The sequence below is a fragment of the Rattus norvegicus genome, chromosome 15, assembly GCF_036323735.1.
Source record: "Rattus norvegicus strain BN/NHsdMcwi chromosome 15, GRCr8, whole genome shotgun sequence".
NCBI lineage: Eukaryota > Metazoa > Chordata > Mammalia > Rodentia > Muridae > Rattus > Rattus norvegicus.
The window spans coordinates 28,165,563-28,191,515 of NC_086033.1; the positions used below are offsets into that span (position 1 = coordinate 28,165,563).

General features: G+C 39.7%; 2 gene segments (V, D, J or C); both read left to right on the forward strand.

The window, feature by feature from the left end:
- Positions 1-3,842: 3,842 nt before the first annotated feature.
- Positions 3,843-5,365, forward strand: LOC134478812 (T cell receptor alpha variable 22-like). The segment is given in 2 exon segments: positions 3,843-4,036; positions 4,212-5,365. Coding segments are annotated over 2 exon segments (348 nt in total).
- Positions 5,366-15,640: 10,275 nt separating this feature from the next.
- Trav13-1l (T cell receptor alpha variable 13-1 like) lies at positions 15,641-16,343 on the forward strand. The segment is given in 2 exon segments: positions 15,641-15,692; positions 15,853-16,343. Coding segments are annotated over 2 exon segments (543 nt in total).
- Positions 16,344-25,953: the final 9,610 nt, after the last annotated feature.

The following is a 25,953-nucleotide window of genomic DNA, read 5'->3' on the forward strand; positions in this document are numbered from 1 at the left end:
CTACAGTAGGATTTCATTCCTTTGTCACCAGCATTGGGTGCACTGTACAAAAGAGGCAGACTCCACTCTTCCCAGCACCTTGACAAAAGTAAGATCATCAGACCTTTAAGTATGATTCTCAAGAATGTTCTGTCAAGAATGGGTAACTTCATTGTAGGGGACAGCTGCTCTAAAAGAAAGGATGAAGGGAGAATGATTGAAGGTTGGGTATTTTCATCTCTACAGTTATGCCTTCCAATGGACTCATTTTCTCATTTCACAACACAGCACAAGGTGTGGCTGAGACAACACGAAGTTCTTTTCTTGAAGCCTTAGAGGTAGAAGTCCTGTATGGAGGTGTGATCTGGACCTACTTTTCCAGAGATCTCTTTCTGTGGCCACAGATGACTGCTGCCTTCCGTGAGTCCTCACAGGGTCCTTCTCAGAGCATGTGCAGGTCTATGGTCATCATTAATCTGATGGTCCAGGCCTCCTGTGCTATTTTATTTATTTTAGTTTGGTTACCATTTAATGTCCTATCTTCAAGTGTCACTGAAGTCCTTAGTGTGAGGGCTCCACCATAATTATTTTGGGAGAGACACAGTTCAGTCCTTAACAGCCTTATAAGATTATTCTTCACATATAAAGATTGTTGGGTTCTCCTTATTCTAATATTTATTAGTTTCTGCTGTGCATATGAACATGCACATGTGCACACATGCACATACGTACACACACACACACACACACACACACACACACACACACACACACACACCAGAAAGAATCTTACACTATATGGTGAAATTTCATTGTAGATTTTTCTAGAGTGGGTAGCAAGATTTAAGATGATTCAGCAAAACTGTTGCTTTTTATGTGATTTTATTAAATGTGAGTGTATAAATGTACATATGTGTTTAGTGTGTGTATGTGTGTGAGTGTGTATGTGTATGTGAGTGTGTATGCATTTAAGTATGAGTGAATGTGCGTGTGCATGTACAAAACTGAGTCCACTGGGAATCAGGTGAATTTTGATGACTGCCTTTTCTTACCATTGTCTGCATGTTTCCAGAAAGAATAAAAACAAACTTATAATTGATGAAGAAGCTAATTATGAAAGACTGTAAGTACAAGGACCTGTGGTAATAACTGAATCTGAAGGAATATTGGCTGAGTAGCAATCCAACCACCATTTCAGAATATGAAAACTTTAGATTTAGCTTCCTTCTTTTCTGCTTCATTTATTCTCGGTGTTTCCCTCAGCCTAATTCCCATCCCCCATTCTGTCTAAATATTAATTCAACCTTTACTTGAACCTCCTCCTGTTATCTGAGCTGATTCACATGACAGGCTGGCCACTCTCCTCACACACTCCCCCCTCTCTGGCCGCTGGCACAATGGACATGCTTTAGGGAAGGCTGTGCTGCTTACGAGGGGTTAGTGGGTTAGAGAGCAGATTTCAATCTGTTCAGCACTGTCAAGAGGACACAGCCTGCCCTACAGTGTCTCCTCAGCATTCTTGGTTTGGGTTACATTTTTCCAAAGAAGTATGTGCCAAGAATTAAAGTTCTGACTCACCCAGAAGATTGCCTTTTATAGACAATTTGCTAATTTCTATATCTGGGTAGTTTTAATATTTTCGTGTTTTTGGAAATCTTGATTTTTTTCCTCCTTCTGTTGTTTTGATTAAGCTTTCATTGTTCTCTATAACAACACGTACTGGAACATCAGCCTACGGAACTGTGTTTCAGTTCTCATGGTGAGTTCCACGATGCCTCAATGACATGGCTGCCTAGAGAAGACCTAAACAAGATGGCACTAATCGACAGCCACTACACATGTGAATGTTGAAGGGGAAAATCCCGCAGAGCCCCAACTGTACACAAACACTGTGGTCAGCTAAGAAATGCTGAGAACAGTCTTATCCAAGGAAGAACCTCCCAATTTATTATTGAATACCATGTGGTCTACCCTGAGATCATATACATACAAGTTACATTCTATACTCTGAGCAGGTGTTATCTCTATATCCCAGACTCTATATGTAACAACAATTAAAGAAATAGCAGCAAGACAACATGAATTGGGGGAGGGGCTATGTAGAAGAAGTTGAAGAGAGAAAGGGATATGTTTTTGTTCTTTGTTAGTATTTTTTTTGTTATTTTTTGTTCGTTGTTTCATTTTGTTTTTAGAGATCTATGGATTTTGGGAGCAGGATGGTCAGCCCAGACAAACACTTAATTTAAGCTAAGCTATGTTTATATATATTCATTTTTATTTTATGTACTATTTGGTACATAGACACTGATATGCTTCCTTATTGCATTTTCAGACAGAGTTACTCAATCCCACATTCCTCCATCTCTCTCCTTCTATGGTGACCTCCCCTCCCCTCCCTTCACCTTCCCTGTGTCTCCCATTACATTTTGCTTGCCTTGCTCTTCCCATCTCGAGTGGCTCTCCCCAGCCACATGTCCCTTGTACCTTTCTGGCCTCTGTGGTGACCCCAGGTCACACATTTCCGTCTGAAGATGTGGAGTTAGGAGCGTCTGCAGTTTCCACTGAGGTTAGGGCTTCAGGACTTCGGGGCAGAACACATGGCATTTTTTTTCTGGGTCTCAGTCAGCTCATTTACAAGAATCTTTTCTGGTTCCATCATCTAACTGCAACGTTTATGATGCCGTTTTCCTCTGCATTGAAGAACATTCCATACTATGTAGGCACCACAGTTTCATTGTCCATTCACCAGATGAAGGACATTTATGTTGTCTCCGTTTCCTCGTTACCATGAGGAGAGCAGCAGTGGACATAGGTAAGCATCTGTGGAGAGGGACAGAGACCAAGAAGTGGCATAGCTGGGTCCTGTGGTAGATTGAGTGTTCGTGGTTTAAAGATTCTCCACACTGGTTTCCAGAGGAGCTGCACCAATCGTTATTCCCCTGAGAATGCGTGCAGGTTCCTTTACCCTCTATGCACCTCCCCAGCATTGTTGTGAGGTGTTTTATAGATTTACATATTCTGACTGGTGTCAGATGAGATCTCAAAGTTGTTTTAATTTGCATTTTCCTAATTGCTAAGGTTGATGAACAATTTTAAGATTTTTAAAGCCATTTTTGTTTCTTCTATTGAGAACTCTCTCTAGATGCTCTTCTCTTCTGACCATTGGCGTTTCCTCCAACAGGAAGTGATGGGCTGGTTTAATGAGGCTTGTGAGGATGGCCTGAAATCACGTTTGTTGTTGGTGTCAGTCCACTAGGGGGCACTGCAGGGTTCCTAAGATTACTTTTTCTTCAGTCACCCTGAGGTTTGAAGCACTGAGAAGAGACATAAGGACAGAAGGCAATCCATTCCCAAAGCAAGAGGTACAGGTGATGGTGATGAGGTGTAGTTCACCTGGGTCTTTAACGCTCAAACATTCTGTAGACAGCCACAGATATCTAGAGCCTGTTTTCTGGATCCGTTGTTCTATAAATCTATTTTAAAAATAATTCTCTGAACGTATATAAACAAAATAGAATTACTAGGCGTTATGACAATGGACACTCAAGAGAAAACAATTCTACTTTTTTTTAAATTTCTTTTAGGTTTATGTTTAAAATTCGCCAAACTAAAAAAACTGGAATTATTCCAATACAATTCGTATCACACACATGTGAATGAACACACACACACACACACACACACACACACGTGATTAGTTTTTCCACCAGCATTCTGTATTTATGCATTCTCTTTCCTCAAACATTCTCACCCCCTCAAACTCCTTATATTACCTGTTACATTAGAAACACAGTGTCCTGGGCTCTACATCAATGTCCTCCACAGTCCTGGAGCAATGACAGTGCAGAGTCATGAGGTGGAGGTGGGTGGAGTTCCTTGTTCAGATGAATGAGGGAGCTCAGTGACTCAGAGAGAACCTGTAGTCTGTGAGCACAAGTTGTCTGGGCACAAGACTGACCCCCTTCAGACCTGGAGAGAAGACGTCCCAGCAAGTGGACAGGGGCCATGGAGAGGAACCTGGGAGCTGTGCTGGGGATTCTGTGGGTGCAGATTTGCTGTGAGTTGTGCTAAGCTAAGTTCCTATCTGGGATTCTCCAGAAATGTCGGTGGTGGAGGGGGAGAAAGTAGATGAAAATCTCCTGTGCGTTCTTCCTCATGGCGTCTCCTGGGTATTTGCCTGTTGGGGGTGGATACCTCTCTTTGATCCTGTTTTCCTTTTCTGTTTCCAACAGGGGTGAGAGGAGATAATGTGGAGCAGAGTCCTCCAGCCCTGAGTCTCCACGAGGGAACCAATCCTGCTCTGAGATGTAATTTTTCTACCTCCATGAGGAGTGTTCAGTGGTTCCGACAGGATCCCAGGGGCAGCCTCATCAATCTGTTCTACCTGGCTTCAGGAACGAAGGAGAACGGGAGGTTAAAGTCAACATTTAATGCTAAGGAGCGCTACAGCACCCTGCACATCAATGATGCCCAGCTGGAGGACTCAGGCACCTACTTCTGTGCTGCTGAGGCACAGTGCTCCCAGTGAGCCTGCAGCCTGGCCCCAAACTGCAGCTGGCTGTGCAGCTACAACCCCTGCCACAGAAGAACTCTGCAGGAGGCTTTGCACAGCTGTGGCTTCATCAGATCTCCACAAATCACAAAGATGTGAGGAAATATAAAAATACCACTGTAGTTCCCACTTACATTCTGACTGACATGACACTGACTTCTAGAATGCTAAATGCTCAGAAACATCAGCATGCATGACTAAAATATACCCCTTTATTTTTTCAGTTTTTGCTAATGTCATAGAATATAAACCTCTCTTACATATTGGAGAATCATTTGGGTCATTTGTTAAAATTCGAAACTGAAAGCAACTCTTTTCATCCTTTGTTTAAAGAGCACAAGACAACACTGAGCTAATCTGCTCAATATGATGTAGATAAATTAATTAATTCATCCAATAAATTAAGTGGTAGAAAGGCAAGAGAAATCTTATTAGATCAAGACATTATAGATATGTCTTGATATTTTAAATATATAATACATTTATTCTGCAGTGTAAAAAAATATTTCATGTATTAATTAGGAGCCAAAAGATAAAATAAAACTAGGAAGATGTATTTGCAATTTATGTCACAATAAAACTTGTAGCAACTGATTCTACCTTATATGCAAAACTTTTCTTTAAAACACTGCTTTCACTGGAATTGGAACAGGCAGTCATCCCCAGGGAAAGGAACAGGGAAAGACTAATTGTCTAACACCAAATGGTAAGTACTGAGACATAGTTAAAATGAACATTTTATGGAATCTACAGTGTATATTACAAATATATATATATATAATTAAAACAATTAATAAAACTATTAGTGAATAAAAAAGAATACTGCTTTCAAAAGAAGTGTTGAAACATTCTAAATATACAGTAGGGTACCGATTTATTATACAATAATTAAATGTGAACTAAATAACTCGTTTATTTTCTGAAGGTTGACTGATTATATTCCACAGTTGAAAACTCTGGCCTGTCCTTGTCTCTGTATGGAACTGGGAATCAGCCATGCCATTCATCCACGCATCATCTCTCCATTGTTTTCGCTCAGAAACAGCGACTGTGTGACTACAACAGCAACTGGATGGCCTTTCTTTTTCTCTCTAGAGCTTCACAGATTAACTGAAACCTTGTGATTCATTCGGCTTCATCCCCATTGTAACTCCACTTCCTTAAAATATATATTATCTGGGCTTCCCAGACAACAAATAATGTCTCAGGGTCAATAAGATTTTTGTGGGCATGGTTAGAAGTTATGTCAACATTCACATAAGGATCCAGTCGCCTCAGAGAGGTCACAGATAGCAGCCATCCTAACCCTTGCTTCTTGGTCGGGTACAGCCATGGAATCAGGTGAGATTGGTGTCTTTTTTTTTCTTTTTTTCGGAGCTGGGGACCGAACCCAGGGCCTTGAGCTTGCTAGGCAAGCGCTCTACCACTGAGCTAAATCCCCAACCCCTCAGGTGAGATTGGAATGTGGCAGTTAGCACAGGCAGGGGGTACTTGGAAAACACCTTCTAACTGATCTGGATAGATCTTTTTTCCAATCCCATTCCTGCTTAATGTTGACTTGAAAGTGTTTGTTTAATAAACAAATGAGCTTGAGGACTACATGTAGCAGTTTTAGAGATTTTTTTAGACAAGACAGACAATACCAAATTTTAAAAAAACGAATATAAATTATTGTCCGCTGCAAAGTCTTAAAAAATCAAATTTGAAATTAAATTAAAAAAAAAAAAAACAAAATGAGAAAACATCGTATCAATTGAGAAAAGCACCCCTTCTATTCTGCTGTGTTCGCCTGGACGGCCATCAAGCCTGGGTCCCTTTCATCCCTTGCTCTCAGAAGGTCTGTGAGTTCTTCTCACACATGAAGGTGATAACGCCATTCTCTTTTTAAATCTGGTTTACCGTAAATAGAATCTGTGTGATGCACACTTAACTTCGTCCTGTTATAGTCATCCGTCATCTGCTCCATTTCCTGAACTGACTCCTCTAGATCTTTTTCTCATTTCTTCATTTTGAACTCCAATTTTCTCACTACCCTTTACTAAGTCCTGGATTTCATCCACATGTCGAACAAGTTCACTGTACTCTTTAGACTTCTGATTAGTTGTCACTGTCTTCTCTACTTCCTGGTCAAAGTGATTACTTTCGTGAATCTATTAGTTTCTGGTCATCAATAATGTCCTGAGTAAGCTCTTCATTCTTCTTCATTTGTTTTCATTTTCTACATCCTCATTTCAAAGAGCCAGTTTTTCATTAACTTTCTTCTCTTCATCTGACTTGTTTTTGCACATTCTTTAATTCTCTAAATTTTTATTCCAATTGGTTTCAAGTTGGTGAACTCTAGCACACAACAACAGAGTATCATGTCCCCCTGCAGACTACTAAACCATCTTCAGGTTCATTGCTTAGTCTTAGTTGATTTTCAGATTTTGATTGTCCTTCTCCAGCCTTTTCAACTTCTCCAAACCAGGGCTGCTTCTCGAGCTGTCACCTTCATTAGTGACTGAATAATTCTGAATAGATGTGCCACATTTGCTCCATCGTCAGAGTTTCGTTCATTTATTTCCACCTTTGATGAAGAAAAGATAAATTAGCTGGCAACTTTCTTGAAGTGGCAGGTCATCTAAATCAACTGTGGTTAGTTATTTCTGGTTTAAATTAGGTGGAATCTTGAATTCTTCCACTGTCTTTCCTCTCCTAAACCAAGCCTTCCAACCAAGAACATTCACCTTCTACAGCAACTGTCACTCCTCAGGGTCCATCCCTGGCTCAACCTCTCTCCTGCTAGACCCTTCCTCACACACCTTTCCGACCAACTCTTCCTGCACAAGCCAGAGACTGTTGGCTGCTGGACAACACCACTCTCTGTATTGATATTTTTGTATAATTTACAACTACTTTTCAGTATGTAAACTAATTTTACCTCAGCACACACCCTGCTGTGTTTTAAAACAATGTAAGCCCCCTTCTCTGCATCTATAGAGAGAGAAATGATTTTCTGTTTTACATCGTCTCACAAACTTTATCACTATCCATGTTGAGAATTTGAGCCTCCATTTACCCCTGGAACAAGAACACTTAACTCTAGAAAGCCATATATTGTTAAACCATATGCCATTCTCAGGTTCTCCAAGTCACAGAGAATATGTGTTTCTTACAAGAAAAGTGTGTTAGATTTAATGATTAAACCAGATCCTCATGAAGGAGCATCCTGTTTATCTCTGCCCAACTCTCCAGTCTACAACCTTATCACACGACTTTATCACAATAGTTAGCAAGGTTTAATTTTATTTTATTTGGCTATACATTTCACCTCCCCATGACCCACTATCAATCCATTTATGTTCTGCATGCTATGGAAACCCAGATAGGATTTTATCTAATTTTTCAGGGATCCATCAAGGAAATGGCAGGCATGTCAGACGCCTGGGACTGAGAATCAGTTTAGGTTTCCATACTGTGAGTCAATTTGTCCCCAGTCCCAGGCCACTCTATGCCCCACACTTCTCTGTGTATTTTCTATGTCCACTAGCATAAAAGAATTTCAAGGCCAGAAGAATTCATAAAAGTCCCTTATCCAATTCTATTACTAGGCAGCAACTACATACAAAATGCCACAATAAAATGATCAATGAATGTGAATAGGAAGAAGTCTTGTTTCCAGATTTTCTACTTAGGAATGTCTAGGCCTTATTTCAGGAGGAACAAGCGCCTCATGGAAAATCTACTATTTTCAGTTCTGCATTTTAGGTCTGGAAAGAACATGGTCCAGTCTGTCTGACAAGAATCAAGAACTCCAATCTGTGCAAACATGGGCACTTTGAGCAAGTTAGACTCTGGCTGTACATTCCTCCTCCTCCTCCCCTTCCTTTGAAAATAGATTTTTTCATGTAATATATTCTGATCACATGTCCCCTTCCTCATCTCCTTCCAGATCCTCCAAACATCCCCACACATCGACCTCCACATCTTTTTCAATCTCTTTCTTTTTCTAGAAAATCAGCAAGCAAAAGCAAGCAAAAGCAAGCAAACAAACAAAAAACAGACAAACAAATGAACAGGGGGAAAAGTCTGAGAAACACATATACATGCAGCATCCAGAAACATACACACGCGCACACACACACACACACACACACACACACACACAATCTGTAAAACACAACATTTGAAACCATAATACATAAGAAAGCAACCAACGTCCAGATAAAGCATTGAGGGGCAAAAATCCCTCTAAACTACCACTCAGTTCAGTTGGATTGGGCTTCTACTGCTGAGGCCTGAGGCCTGCCTTTAAGTGTGGTTTGTATATCTAGTAAACCTCTGTAGGTGAAACTAAATTTCCCTGTGTGATTGGTTGTCAGTTGGATATAGTTTCTTGGTTAGGGATAGGGAATTACATGTGCTTCCCCTTTTAGTACTAGGGACACGTCTGTATTGGACCTATGCAGCACCCATGCATGCTGCCGCCATCTCTATGAGATTACATGTGAGCCATCTTTCTGAACGGCATTATTTCCTTAGTGTCTTCCATCTGCACTGACTCTCATAATCTTTCTGTTTCCACTTTTGCAAAATTCCCTGAGCCCTGAATGGGGAAGTGTCATGGAAACATTCTGTTTAGGACTGAGTGCTGAAGGTCTCTCATTCTCGGCACATTTCCAGTTGTGAAGTTGTGGGTCTCTGCGTTTGTTCCACCTACTCTAGATAGAAGCTTCTTGATGATGACTGAATAAGGCATCGGTCTATGGGTGTAGCAGAAAGCAATTCCAAGTCATTATATTGCTACTTATCTTTAGGAGAGCAATAATATTTGGTTTTCCTCTAGGTCTACAGCCTAACGAGTCAGGTTCTTGGCTGTTGGAGCAGTATAAGGCAGGGACTCTATCCAATGGAGTGAGTCCATTCAGAGTGTGGTTGGTTACTCTAATACCATTCGTGCCATTATCACACCAGTGTATCATGCAGGCGGGCCACCATTGCAGAACAAAGAATTGGTGTTTACCTTTCTTTTCAGGTAACATTCAGACTACCTTCCTGTATACCATGAACACCAGTCCAAAGAGATAGAAGCTCTAGTCAGTCACCAGCTCAACTTCTCCATGTTCAGTGAGATACGGAGGTGTTGTCTTCATCTGTTTGTGAAGAGCAACCAATAGTCTTGGCAATAGCTTGAGTTGTTCAAGCATTTCCATGGTGCCCCTTTGTTCAACATCTCAGTTAGATGGCATCACTTCTTAGCCATTCTGCAGGGTATAAGATGAAATCTCATAGTGGTTTTAATTGCAATTTCCTAATGACTAAGGATGTTGATCATTTCTTTCAGCATTTCTTAGCCATTTGTGTCTCATGCTCACTGTTAGATCTACACCTATTTTTTGTGTTATTTCTTTTCTCGATGTTTACAGTCTTTTAAGTTCTTTATATATTTTAGATATTAGCCCGGTACCAGATGCATAATTGGTAACAATACGTTCCATTGCCAAAACAAGCACTGGTTCAAATGATGGTGTCTTTTGCCCATACATAAACGTTTCAATATTTTGAAGATCCATTTATCAATTTTTTTTTTACTGATTGTGCTGTTGGTTGGTGTCCTGCTCACAAAGACTTTTCCTGTGAGCAATTTTAATCATTTTTCTTGTACTTGATTCAGAATATTTTGACATATGTTGAGATCCTTGATCCATTTGGACTTGAGCTTTGTACAGGGTGATAAAAATTATTCTATCCACATTCTTTTACATGTTGCCATTCAATTTGACCAGCATCATTTGTTGAAGATGCTGTCTTCTTTCTGGTATGTGTTTCTGGGTTCTTTATCAAATGAGAGGTTCATAGGTATGTGGATTTTTGTCTGGGTATTCAATGCCATTCCACTGATTAGCGTGTCTGATTTACATACATATCTGATGTTGGGCTTATTATTATTATTATTATTATTATTATTATTATTATTATTATTATTAAATCTTTTTTTTACAGGCCAGACTTTATTCCCCTCCCAGTCCACCCTCCGATTGTTCCATATCCCATACCTCTCCCTCTCCATCTCTATAAGGATATCCCTACCCAACGCCCACCCCACTCCCTACTCCCTGGGGCCTCAAGTTTCTCAAGGGTTAGGTGCATCTTCTCTGATTTAGTCCAGACCCAGAAGTGCTCTGCTTTACATGTGTTGGGGTCCTCATTGCAGCTGGTGTATGCTGCCTGGTTGGTGGCTCAGTGTCTGAGAGTTCCTGAGAGTCCAGGTTAGTTCAGACACTGATTTCCTATGGAGTCACCCTCCTCCTCAGCTTCTTCCAGCTTTTCCCTCATTCAACCACAGGGGTCAGCAGCTTCTCTCCATTGGTTGGGTAGAAATATCTGCACCTGACTCTTTCAGCTGCTTGATGGGCCTTTCGATGGGCAATCATTACAAACCCTTGTTTGTAAACACACCTTAGCATCAGTATTAGGGTTAGGCCTTGGGGCCTCTCCTGAGCTAGATCTCAGTTTGGGCCTGTCACTGGGACCTCCTTTTCCTCAGGATCTTCTCCATTTTTCTTCCTGCAGTTCTTCCAGACAGAAACAATTCTGGGTCAGAGTCTTTGATTGTGGGATGGAAAGCCCATACCTCTATTTGATGCCCTGTTTGTTTGTTTGTTTGTTTGTTTGTTTGTTTTTACTGGAGGTGAACTCTACAACTTCCCTCTCCCCACTGTGTGGCATTTCATCTAAGGTGTCTCTTTTTGAGTCCTGAGAGTCTCTCACCTTCCAGGTCTCTGGAGCATTCTAGAGGTTCCCCCCACCCCCTACTTCCCAAATGGAGTTTAGAACTAAACAGAAAATTCACAACAGAGGAATCTCGAATGGCTGAGAAACACTTAAAGAGATGTTCAAATCAAAACAACCCCGAGATCCCACCTTATGCCAATCAGAATGGCTAAGATCAAAAACTCAGGTGACAGAACATGTTGGCGAGGATATGAAGAAAGAGGAACACTCCTTCACTGTTGGTGGGATTGCAAACTGGTACAACCACTCTGGAAATCGGTCTGTGGGTCCTCAGAAAACTGGAAATAGACCTACCTGAAGACCCAGCTATACCAGTCTTGGGCATATACACAAAAGATGCCCCACCATGCCACAGGGGCACGAGTTCCATTATATTCATAGTGTGATAACCAGAAGCTGGAAACAACCCAGATGTCCCATAACAAAAGATGCCTCAATCCCACTTGGGAGGATCAAGAAAGCAATCACAAGAAGGGTGGAGGGAGGGAGGGATCTGGGTGGGAAAGGGAAGAGGGGAAGATGATCAGGTATTGGGGGAGAACAGGAACAGGAAAAAACCCCTGAGGTCCAGCAGAAAGATGTTGTTTTTTTTTTTTTTTAAACTATAACTTGAAGTCTGGGATGATAATGATGCCTCAAGTTCTTGTATTATTAATGGTTGACTTAGCTATCCTGTGCTTTTGTGATTCCATATGAATCAGAACTGGTTTGTGTTTTGTTTTGTTTTAATTGTTGTGAAAATTAATTTGGAATTTTTATAGTTTGAATTGAGTCTTTCAATTGCTTTGGGTAGGATGACTACTTTCATTATATTAATTCTACCAAACCATGAGCATGAGAGGACTTTTCATAGACTGATATCTTCTATTTCTTTCTTTCATGTTTTAAAACTTTTACTATACAAAATTTTTACTTGCATCGTTAGGGTTTTTCAAAGACATTTTTATTTTGGAGGTATTATAATCGGCTCTATTTCCATGATTTCTTTCTTAGTGTGTTTACCATTATAATACAGAAAATCTACTAAATGTTGCAAGTTACTTTTTATCCTGCTACTTTGCTGAGAGTGTTTTTAGGTCTAGGAGTTTCCAGTGGAGTCTTTAATATATAAAGTCATATCATCTTCAAAGAAACATACTTTGACTTCTTCCTTCCCTATTTGTGTCACCATACTTCATCATGGTGGATAATTTTGTATGATGTGTCTTGTATTCAGTTTGCAGTATTTTGTTAAGAATGTTTGCATCTATCTTGATAACAGACACCAGAGTGTAATTTTCTTTCTTTGTTGCACCTTTGTGCAGTTTAGATATCGGGACAATTGTGTCCTCATAAAAAGAATAGACAATGGTCCATCTGTTTCTGTTTTGTGAAATGATTTGAAGTTAGGGACAGTAATTATTCATTCACTGTCCATGAAATTTTATACTTTCTGTTTCTGATATTCATATATTGAATTTTTAATCTAATCTCTTAGTCTCATGTCTTTTTATTGGAAAATTGAGACCATCAGTACTGAAAATTATCAATGAGCAGTGTTCATTTACTCGTGTTATTTTGTAGCTGTGGTCTGTGCTTCCCCCACTCCTAATTTGCTAACTGGGATTATTTATTCCTTGTGCTTTCTTAGGCGTGGTTTACCTTGTCAGGTTCTCCTCTATCATCTTCTACAGACATGGATTGGTAGACGGTTATTGCTTAAGCTTGTTCTTATCGTGGAATGGTTTTGTTTCTTCATTACTTGATAGTTGTTCACATGGAATGGCATCTTTCTCTCAGTGTCTGTGTGTCATCTTTCCAGGCTCTTCTGGCTTTTGTAGTGTCCATTGAGGTGTCGGTTATTATTATGTCTGTTTATTGGAGTAGGGTTCCTGGGTTCTTGTGGCAACAGATTGTCTTGGGTATTAATGTTCGTATTTTTGTACTGGTCTCTGGGCCTGGGGTGACTTTGTTTCCAAGTGTTGATATATAGTATTGTCTCTGTAAAGTGGATGAATTCCTTGGTTTCTGTTGAATTCTTCAAATCTTGTTGAAGTGATTTTCTGTGAAAAAGTACTTCCATGGGCCAATGTGTAGCAGAAAGGAATAGAGGTGGGCTAGGAGAAAAGGCTGATAGATGCTTCAGTGACATGCTAAAGGGATCCTGTTCATACGTAGAGGTGGGAAACATAAGGGGTTGAGAGCATAGTGCAAAGAAAGGATCCTGTAAGTAGGCAAAGACTTATGTAAAGAGATGGGGGATTACAGGGCTAGGAACCCTGTGTCTGAATTAAGAGTTGAAGTGTCCGGTGAATGAAGTACAAAAAGGGGAGTTCTAAGCGGGTTTTTACCAGGCTAAAGATAAGAATGGGGATATTGCAGGGAAGGAAGCATTTTTATGCTTTGGAGGGTGTCAAGAAGGAAAGGGGATGAACTAGAGTCATTGCTTAAAAGGTTCACAGTAAATGGGGAGCTGCGTCATCTTCAAGGTTTGTTGGAGTCCCTGGGAATTGGAAATAGAAAGAAGAACGGAATCCTATGAGTGGTCTGCTACAGGGCTAGGGGTAAAACTGAAAATTCCAGTGTAGAACATGAACATGAGTTAAGATGGACTACCTGTTTTCTAGACAGGTGTGGCCACCAGGTTCACAGGTGGAATGTCTCTATTGGCCTTTGAAACAAAGGAACAGGGATGAGGAGAGGAAATGCAACAAGGTTCAGCTGAGTCCCAGTGGATGCAGGAAGAGTGAGAGAACAGCCCCTGTAGGTCATAGGGTTGAGAATGGTACCACGCGAAATGATAGAGAGGGCAGTGAGGATGGCCCACCTGCTTCCCAAGCCCATGTGAACATTGAGTTTCCAGATAGACAGTGTTTGTAGGTATTCATAGTTGACACATAGGAAAGTAAATGGGCTAGAATGGAGGCCCTTTGGGAGAGTCCACAGGAAGGAGAAAACCTGGGCTTTTTGCAAGATTTTGTGCATTCTCTGTGGCATTCACACTGCTATTTTATCAGCAATTCAGCCTCTCAACACTGGATGCTTTTGGAGTGAGCGAAATGAACAGTGCCATCCTCAAGGTCAAATGACTGCTCAGAACTTCCCTAAGAGTAGCTATTGGTATTTGTGATTCCAGGACAGATTCTCTAGAAGGTAAGATTCAAGTATTAAAAACATCACATCTGTAATGTCAGCTAGAATTCCCTGAAATAGGAGGAACAGTGTCCGGGAGGCCTTCCAGGAGGGCCTTGGAGAAATAGAGAAGAGAGATGAAGGATCCTTCCAAAAGAAGAGATAAGGAGTCAGCCAGAAGAGGAAGTGAGTCAGGCTTGATGGTCAGGGGAGATTCACAGCTGACTCGCTAAGCCTCTAATAAAAAGAGACATTAATTCTATAACCTATTCTGTCCAGTCAGAGTTTGTCAATTGTCTCTATTTGCCCAGCACCAATTATACTATTTGAGATAGTTCAGGGCAGATACCCCAAGAAGATTCCTAGAGTAATCTCATCTATGTGTTATATAATGTGCTCTCTATATAATGATCTCCAGGGAATATGGAATATTTCCAAATAGTGACCAGATAAAGTTAATTTTAGGATTTTTTAGGATTTTCCTAAAACAACTAAGGTATATGTCTTCTCAGGAAAAGACATAAAATGAATCATAATGCAGAAAGTGTCCAATAATGGAACATGCAGAGACCAAAATGCAAAGTTAGAGACGGAGGGACAGCAACTGCAGCCATTCCCTCAGCTCTGCTGAAACTGTGTAAAGCAGGGGTGCTGCTTCCATGACTCTCGCTATTTCTAGTGGATATGGCTGTGCTGGATTTGATTAGCAAATACAGTTCTAGACAGAAGAAATGTTTTACACACACACACACACACACACACACACACACACACACACACACATGAACATACAGCATATATACATTTATATATGAAAACATCACTTATGTACCCTGACATATGAAACATAATGTATATGATGTGTTATACACATATATATATCTTGATCTCTCAACACTAAAACTCACTTGAGATGACTTATTATTGTTTGATGTGTCTGAGTCCCTCATATGTTCGAAGAGAACTTAGACTGAAGCCTCAGTGGTTAGGAATGCAACCACAAGGTGTCAGTAGATCTTAACTGCTGGGGAGTATGCAGACAATGCACTTCCTTGTATGTTGATTATAAAGGCTTTGTGACAGAAGCAAAACATTTTTCTCAGTTGCTGAGCAGATGACTCCAGAGGTACAATTGTAACTGAGAAAGAACAACATCCTGATAATTATAGCTGACCTCCTGTGCATAACAATCTGTACTGGATTTTAATTTAGTTGGGAAGAGCAATGAAAACTTATGTTCCTGCATTATTCATTTTTCTATGGCTGCAGCTGGATGGTGAGTTAATATTTGAAGGCCACAGAACAATCAGGGGACATTTCTGAGACATCTATGGGGAACTCTATTTTATTCAGGTTTATTCTAGTTACTGTAGAAAAAGAGAATCCTGGAAGTGGATGACGTCACACCTTTCTCCTCTCTTTCCATCTCTACATAGGGATGAGCCAAGGTGAGCAAGTGAAGCAGTTTCCTTCCATCCTGAGAGTCCAGGGGGGATCCAATGCCATCCTCAACTGCACTTATGTAGACAGTGCCTCCCTCTACTTCCCTTGGTATAAGCAAGAGCCTGGAATGCATCCTCAGCTCCTCATTGACATTCGTTCAAATATGGAAAGAAAGCAGACCCAACGACTCATCTTATTACTGAATGAGAAAGCCAAACACTTCTCCCTGCACATCACAGACACCCAGCCTGGAGACTCAGCCATGTACTTCTGTGCTGCAAGTGCACACTGCTCCACGGGCACCTGCAGCCCAGACCCAAACCTGCCTGGAGCCCCATCTACATCCTGTGTCACAGGCCTCCCAGGGCAGCGTTTGCCAGTTGTCAGCTTGCAGTTCCTAACTAATATAGACATTAAAATACAAAATAAGAAAGTCACTTCAAGTCACTCAAAACAATTTAGGACATTTTCCTACAGTTTTTAAATTTTATTTTAAAATTTGAAATATAATTTCATTAATTGGCCTTCTTCTTTCATCCCTCCATCCCCTTATACATTTCCTTCATTCCCTCACAAACCCATAGTCTCTCCTTTTTAACTATTACTATTACATATATGTATAAAGACAATCAGTTGTATATCATTAACATTGGTCGTATTATATAATTTTAGATCCAAACATGTTGTGGTTTGCCTTGGAGTTCTCTCTGAATTTGTAAAATAAAGGCAAGAGCTCGAGATTTGGGCAGAGGGAGGAGTCGGGAGCGAGAGGGGAGGAGTCAGGAGAGGGGAGGTGTCAGGAGGGGGGAGGAGTCAGGGGAGGAAAAAGGAGAGAAGCGAGGAGAGAGTCGTCATTGGAGAAGGAGAAGCTGAAGACCTGGCAAGTAAAAGGTGCAAGGGATGAGGGATTTGGGAGCTAGGAATAGGACAGTGTAGGGTGGATCTGCCCAATCTAGACGCTAGATTGTTTTCATATTAATTGAGTTGCGTTTTCTTTGTACGGGCCAATTCGGGTTGGAGAGGATACTGCAACACAAACACTTACGATTGGATAGCTAATTAGGGAGATTATCCTCCGAGATGAATAATTTCCCCTCTCTCCCTTAATTGTTTGTAGTTATTTGTCTAGAAAGTAGACCACTATGAGATTTGAGCAACAAGATAAGACATGGATATCAAAAGGGTACGAACATGAAAAAAATAAATGAAGTTATCAGATGCTGTGGTATTATACATAAGAGATCTCCCAGACCCTACCAGAAAACTTCTAGAAATTTTCAGCGAGTACAGCAACATGGTAGGGTACAAAATCTACTTACAAACATCAGTAGCCTTTCTGCATCCCAACAACAAACATGCTGAGATTAAGATCATGCGCACATTCCCACTCACTGTAGTTTCAAAAAAATAAAATGTCTGTGAATAAACCTAAGGAAGTCAAATTCTTCTTCAAGAAAAATTATAAATCTCTGAAGAATCAGAGAAAGATACTAGAAAGTGGAAAATCCTCTTAATGCTCACTGATTAGTAGGGCTAATATTGTAAAAATTACCATTGCACTAAAAGTAATTAAAGATTCAGTGCAGTCCCAATCAAAACCTCACAGCAGTCTTCACAGACATAGAAAATAAAACACCTAATGATTTATACAGCAGCGCACAGAACACTGAATAGACAAAACCAAAAATGGTAATGTCCCATGTCATATCACAGTGAAAATACTAAGTATATCTAGAGAAGAAATTGTTATTGAAAACTGAAGGAGAAAACACACAGGTCCAAAATAAAGGAAAGCTTATTATAATGAGAGTTTATTTCAAAATGAAAATTGGAAAGCCAGAAGACCCTGGAGCAATGCATTCCAAATCCTAAAAGAGTGTAACAGCCATTCTAAAATAGTAATATGCAGCAAACCTATCTGTCATGATTGATTGGGGGAGCAAGAAAGATTGTATATCTAATAAAGCAAACCTAAAGAAAATATGAGAAGCATTATTTGGAGCTGAAGAGAGAAATGCGGATACGAGAGAGCCTTTGGACAGAAATACAAAGCCATAAATATGAAAACATACCATACCTCTGAGAACACAGACAACCCCCAACATCAACAACATGACGACCACATCTAACACACACATTTCACTAATAACTTTACATATCAAAAGGCTCAGTTATTCACTCAAAACCCACTGTGTGACTAAATGGATGAAGAGACAAGATCCATCTATCTGCTGCCAGCAAGAGAGGTGACTTAGTTTTAAAGTTAGGCACCACCTTAGAGTAAAAGGATGGGCAAAAGTATTACAGTCACATGGGTATGGAAGCAAGCAGCCATTTCCACCTTAAAAATCTGACAAATCTCCTGAGAGACACAGCCAGAATACAGCAAATACAGAGGTTAATGCCAGCAGCAAACCACTGAACTGAGAACAGGACCCACGTTGAAGGAATCAAGAGAAAGAACTGGAAGAGCTTGAAGGGGCTCGAGACCCCATATGAACAACAATGCCAACCAACCAGAGCTTCCAGGGACTAAGCCACTACCCAAAGACTATACATGGACTGACCCTGGGCTCCAGCCTCATAGGTAAGAATGAATATCCTAGTAAGAGCACCAGTGGAAGGGGAAGCCCTGGGTCCTGCTAAGACTGAACCCCCAGTGAACGTGATTGCTGGGGGAAGGGCGGCAATGGGGGGAGGATGGGGAGGGGAACACCCATAAAGAAGGGGAGGGGGGGTTAGGGGGATGTTGGCCCGGAAACCGGGAAAGGCAATAACACTTGAAATGTAAATAAGAAATACTCAAGTTAATAAAAAAAAAAAAGAAGTCATACAAGTTATTTGTATTTGTAGTGTTCCTTATTTGTCAAAACATAAAGAATGACAACCAACACCAGAGATATAACCAAACTAAATAAAACAATCTTGTTTAATAACTAAAAAAAAAATCTGACAAAATAAAAACTTCTTTAGCAATACACAGACTCATGGAGATTAAACAATTCATTACTAAATGATGAAGGAATCAAAGATGAAATATGAAAGTATTCCTGGAATTAAATGAAAATGAAAGCATAATACAACAAAACCCTTTGGCACACATTGAAAACAACTGTGAGTTTTATGGCTCTGAGTACCTACCTTAAAAGAATTAAAGCACAAATAAATGACTGAGTGATGCAACTGAAAAATTTGGCAAGAACAAGCAAAAGCAAGCATACAAAAAAATCAATGAATCTAATGGATGTTTTTGTTTGTTTGTTTATTTGTTTATTTTAAGAAGAGTAACAAGATTGGCAGATCTTTGGCCCAACTAAATAACAGAAAGAGGTGACTCAAATTATCAGACTCAGAAGTGAACAGGAAAACAATGCAAGAGACACCAAAGAAATCCAGAACAATTTAAGGGAAATGCATACTCTGTTGAGCTGGAAAACATAAAAGAAATGCATGAATTTCTAGATTCAGCCAAGTCATCAAAATTAACCAAGAAGAAACCAACAACCTAAACAGACCCATAGCAAATGAGAAATTTGAGTAGAAATAAAAAGGCTCCAACCTAAAAAACAATTCCTGGACCAGATATATTGATAGCAGAATTCCACCAGATATTCAAAGAAAATCTACAGACAGTCTTGTTTAAACAATTAAAGAAAATAGAAAGAGGGGCATTCCCAAAGTCCTCTGAAGCCACTGTCATTATTCCCCAACCAGGCAAATACAACAACAATAAATAAAACTACCAGACAATATCCCTGGTGAACATAGACTCTAAAATACACAATAAAATACTTGTGAGGAGAATACAGACATACATCAAAAAGATTATATACCACAACCACAACTGCTTTATCCCTGAAATGCAGAATTGGTTCAAAATGCACAAGACAATTAATGTAATAAAGCACATAAATGGACTTAAAAACAAAAGTCACATCATCATCACAGAAGATTCCGAAAAGACCTTTAACAAAATCAAAAATGCCTTTTTGATAAAGTCCTAGAGAATATAGGGCTAGGAGAAACATACCCCAACATAAAAGCTACACAGGAGAAGCCCAGAGCTTCATCCTAAATCTCAACTTAGGGAGTGCTGACCCTTTGGAATCAAATGACCTTTCCACAGGAGTCACCTAAAATCATCAGAAAATACAGATATTTACATTATGATACATGACAGTAGCAAAATTATACTTATGAGTAGCAATGAAATAATTTTATGATTTAATGATTGGTGGGTTGTCACAATATGAGAATCTGTATTAATGAGTTGACACAGTAGGAAGGTTGAGAACCACTGTGCTAAATAAAGAAAAGCTTGAACCAATCCTGCCAAAGTCAGAAATGAAATAGGGATGTTCACTAGCCCTGTTCCTTGTCAGCAGTGTGCTTGAAGCACTAGTTGACGCAATAAACCAAGAGAAGGAAATTAAGGATGCAAATAGAAAAGGAAGAAGTCAAACTATCCCTATTTGCAAATGATAGGATACTATAGAGATCCTATAGATCCTATAGAGTTTTTTATCAGAAAACTTGTAGAAGTTATTTAAAAATTCAACAGCTATTAAAAACAATGACTTCATGAAATTCATAGGCAAATGGATGGAACTAGAAAATATCATTCTGAGTGAAGTAACCCAGTCACAACAGAACACACATGGTAGGCACTCACTGATAAGTGGATATTAGCCCAAAAGCTTAGAATATCCATGATACAACTCAAAGATCATATGAAGTTTAAGAAGAAAGAAGACCAAAGTGTGGATGCTTCAATCCTACTTAGAAAGGGGAAAAAATAATCGTAGGAGTTAGAGGGAGGAAAGGGCCTGGGAGAGAGAGAGGTGGGGGAGGAGCAGGATCAGCTGTGGGAGGAGACAGGAGAACAGTACAAAGGTCAGGAAACAGAACAGAAATATGTAGCAATTGGGGATGGGGAGCTGGAACTAGAAAGTCCCAGACTCCAGGGAAGCGAGAGGTTCCCAGGACTCAACAGGGATGACTTTAGCCAAAATACCCAACAAAGGGGAGATAGAACCTGTAGAGACCACCTCCAGTAGACAGGCACAGCCCCCAGTTGAGGGATGGGACCACCCACCCATCTCAAAAATTTTAAGCCACAATTGTTCCTATCTAAAGGAAATACAGGGACAAATAAAATGGAGCATAGACCGAAGGAAAGGCCATCCAAAGACTGCCCCACCTAGGGATCCATCCCACCTGCAGACACCAAACCCATACCTTATGGCTGATGCCAAGAAGTGCTTGCTGAAAGGAGTCTGGAATAGTCATCCCCTGAGAAGCTCTGCCAGCACCTGGTCAATACAAATGCAAATACTCACAGCCAACCATCTGACTGAGTGAGCTCTGGAACCCCAATTAGGGAGTTAAGGGAAGGACTGAAGGAGCTGAAGGGGTTTGGAAGAACAACAAAATCAATTAACCAGACGACCCCTCCCCCGCCAGAGCTCCCACAGACTAAACCACCAACCAAAGAGTACACATGGAGGGGACACATGGCTCCAACTACATATGTAGAAGGGATTGCCTTATCTGCCATCAATGTCAGGGGAGGCCCTTAGTCCTGTGGAGGCTTGATACCTCAGTGTAAGAGGATGCTAGAGCAGTGAGGAGGGAATGGGTGAGCATGTGGAGTAGCACTCTCACAATCTGCCTCCAGGGTTTTGTCCTGCTTGAGCTACTGTCCTGACTTCCTTTGATGAAGAACAGTGACATGTAAATGTACGCCAAATAAACCCTTTCCTCTTCAAAAACATAATTCAACAATATGGCAGTATTCAAAATCAATTTGTGAAAATCAGATTTCTATACCCCACTGAGAAACATACAGAGAAGGAGTTCATGGACACATTTTCATTCTCAGTAACTTCAAAGAAATAATGTATCTATGAATAAACTTAACTGTGGAAGTGAAGGAACTCCACAAAGGAAACTTTAAGCCTCTGAAAAGAAAATAGAAAAAAATCATTAGAAAGTCGAAATACCACACACTCATGGATTGGTAAAATTAACATTGTAATAGCGACTATTATACCAAAAACTATTTAGAGATTCCGGACAATTCCAATCATTATTCCCACCTTATTCTTCACAGAAAAGTAAAAATCTACCCTCAGATTCATATAAAAATCACAAAACAATTGGTTATATAAAGCAATCATGAGCAAAAAGAACAATGCTGGTAAAAAATTGTAATTTCAAATCAAGTTATGTTACAGAGCCATAGTAATAAACACAATATGGTACTGTCATAAAAACAGATTAGAGTAGACTAATGGAACAAAATTGAAGGCCTACATGGGAATATGTATGTAACTTTAACCACTTAACATTTGATAAAGATGCCACAAAACATTTGCTGGAGGGAAAAAAGCATATTCAACAAATAGTGCAGGTAAAACTGGACGTTCATATACAGAAGGATGAAAATAGACCTATTATCTATCACCTGGCACAAAAAATAGTTACAAATGTAAAACCAAAGGTCTGAATGTAAAACACAAAACATTGAAACTGCTAGATGAAAACATAGGCAGTGCCCAACATGATGTAGGGGAAAGGACCTTCTGCTAAGACTCCATGGGTCCAAGAACTAAAGCCAACAATTGAAAGTGGGAGTTTATGGGGTTGGGGATTTAGCTCAGTGGTAGAGCGCTTGCCTAGGAAGCGCAAGGTCCTGGGTTCAATCCCCAGCCCCAAAAAAAAGAAAAGAAAAGAAAAAAAAAAGAAAAAAGAAAGTGGGAGTTTATGAAACAAAACAAAACAAAAAAGACACATTCAAAACTCGACCTGGGAAGGGAATAGGGAAGTCTCAAAACAAACAAACCAAAAAAGACTAAAATATCCACACACAAAAATGTGAATCGTTCCTAGAAATTAGAGAAATGAAAACAGAGCAACTTTGAGATTTCCACAAATATCCATGAAATAATTGAAAACAAACGCTGGAGAGGGTACAGAAAAAACGCAAACCTTGTTCACTATGGATACGATTGCAAATTGATGTAGCCATCATTAAAAGTAGTGTGGATACTTATCAAACGCTAAAAATTAACACCTCATTTGACCCAGCCAGCCATACTACACCTCAGCATATGCCCATAGGACTGGACACACTACTTCACAGACACTTGCTCTGTCGCGCTCACTGTAACTTGATTCACCATAGGTAGAGAGAGAAAACAATGTAAACATGGTATGGCTGATGAACGGAGGATGACCATGTGCTGCAGAAATACTATGGGGTGCTTTTCCTCTGTAAAGAAAAATGAAGTCAGAAACTCTGCAGGTAAACAGATTGATCTAGAAAAGACCATAGTGGGTGAGGTAATCTAGACCCAGAGAGGCAGACATCACATCCTCTCTTATTTTATGCTCCATCTCCAAATCTTCAGTGCTGAGTCCATGGGGTAACTACAGAAACCAGGGAAGTAAATAGGACCATTTCCAAGTTACGAGGTAACAGAACAACAGCGGGAGACAAATTATGTGATCGAAGAAATGGGAAAAACAAGGGCTCTTTAGGGAGGGGGAGGGATGTGAGCACAGAAGAAAATGAAGGAGGGTAGAGGGGACTATCAGGATACAAGTAATCTGATTACATGAGGTGGCCACATCAGGGTCTATATCCTCTGCTGCTGGGAGTCTCAGCTAAGGTCACCCCCATAGACTCCCAGGAGCCTCTCCATCCCACTGTTCATCTCTGACTCATCCCAGAAATAGCCTCTCCCATTACACTGATTTCCCTTCTCCTCCCAGCCCTCTCACTCCATCTCCCCAACACATCTCCCACCCAGTCCCCTCTATCCATCCACTGCCCCACCTCTATTGTATTTCCCTTCTGTGTGAGATTCTGGCATCCACCTTGGACTCTCCTTGTTATTTAGCTGCTTTGGGTGTGTGGGCTATCTTGGGTATCCTGTAATTTATGGCTAATATCTATAGAAGTGAGTACTACCATGAGTGTTTTCTGGGTTTTGGTTATCTCACTCAGGATGATATTTTCTAGAACCATCCATTTGCCTGTAAATTGTACAATGCCTTTGTTTTTAATAGCTGAGTAATAATCCACGGTGAAAATGTAACATAATTTCTTTATCCATTCTTTGGATGAGGGAAATCTAAATGGTTTCCAATTTCTGGCTGTTATCAATAAAACTGTTATGAACATAGTTGAGCAAATGTCCTTGGCTATGGTGGAGCATCTTCTGGGTAGATGACCAAGGATGGTATAGCTGGGTCTTCAGGTAAAGCTATCCTCAATTTTCTGAGAAACTATCAAATTTATTTCTGAAGTGGTTTACTAGTTTGCACTCCCACCAGCAATGGAGGAGTTTCCTCTTTCTCAGGATTCTCCCAGCAGGCCAGCGTGTGCTATCACTTGAGTTTTTGATTCTGACAGGTGTAAGACACATTCTCAGAGTCATTTTGATTTGCATTTCCCTGATAACTAAGTATGTTAAAATTTCCTTAAGTCCTTAACCCCTATCAAGGAAACGTCTTTTTGCAATAAAGACCACTGAAGAATACCACTGCCAATCAAAATGAAGAGCTGTGGAGCCCAGTTCCAGTGGATACATCTACAGAATACCCAGGAACATTGCAGAAGAGGAGGCAGAATGATTGTAAAATCCAGAGGTTGAGGAGTTTGCTGAAGCATCATGTCTCCTCTAATATCAGAATATATAATATATATATATATATTGCCCAAAAACACGATGTCTACAATAGGTAACTGAGAAAAACTGGGGATTAGAGGACCTGGGTTTTACACAGGGAGCAGCTCACTACTTGGTTGTCCAGAGCCACCCTAAAAACATTCATACACATTTAGGAATGTGTGTTCCATATATATATACATATATACATATATACATATATACATATATACATATATACATATATACATATATACATATATACATATATACATATATACATATATACATATATACATATATACATATATACATATATACATATATACATATATACATATATACATATATACATATATACATATATACATATATACATATATACATATATACATATATACATATATACATATATACATATATACATATATACATATATACATATATACATATATACATATGTATATGTATATTGTGTGTGTACGTGTGTGTTTATATATGTATGTATGTATGTATGTATGTATATATCCTCATATGCATGCAGCAACAAATAGTAGAAAATGAGATCATGGATTTGAAGGATAGTTTGGAAGGGGTGCATGGGAGAGTTTTGAAGAATGAAAGGGAAGATATTGTGATTAAATAATAATCTCAAAAATAGTAATAAAACAACAAAATAAAATCTGAACTAGAAAGATCAGGATGGTACCTCAAACTGCATCTTTTATTTCCTTTTCCCCCACATGGCTGTGTACTCTTATCCTAGAGAGGAAAGTCCATTACAGATGCTCCGTTTCTCCTACAGCTGATAATGCCATGGGATAGAAGCATGGCTTGCTTCTCAAGTGTTTTTCTCTATTGAAACAGAGAGGTTGTAATTATCTTAAGCTACTGGCATATCTCAGGATGTAGGTTTTTCTTATAGAAGAAAAAATGTAAACGGTGCATAAAAAAAGTGGCTGTAGATTTTGTTATTTGGTTCTGTTTTAGGACACAAAATGACCCATAAAAGAATTAAAACAATGACCACACATGGCGTCTAAACAATTTTATGCAAATAGTTATGAACACGGTAACAGGAAACTAGAAGAATGTCTATTGTTATTACATTTCATCTCAGAATTATCTTAGTAGAAGCAAGGAAAGAGATTTATATTTTAAATATATATTAGGAACTTAATGTAAACACCGAGAGAAGCCCAGTGCAGATGAAGGCAGAAAGTCAAGTCTGTTCTGCAGACATAGCTCACGTAAACCGGCTTGTTCATGTTAGGAGGAAATGTTTCAAGGGAGAGGGGAACCTTTTCCAAAAATTCAGGCCACTCCGTGGGATTCAATAACTTGTGCTTCTTCCATTTTCCTGAAATTTAGAAATATTGAGTATTTTTTATGGAGTGTGGTTTCTCTCCTGGATAACTT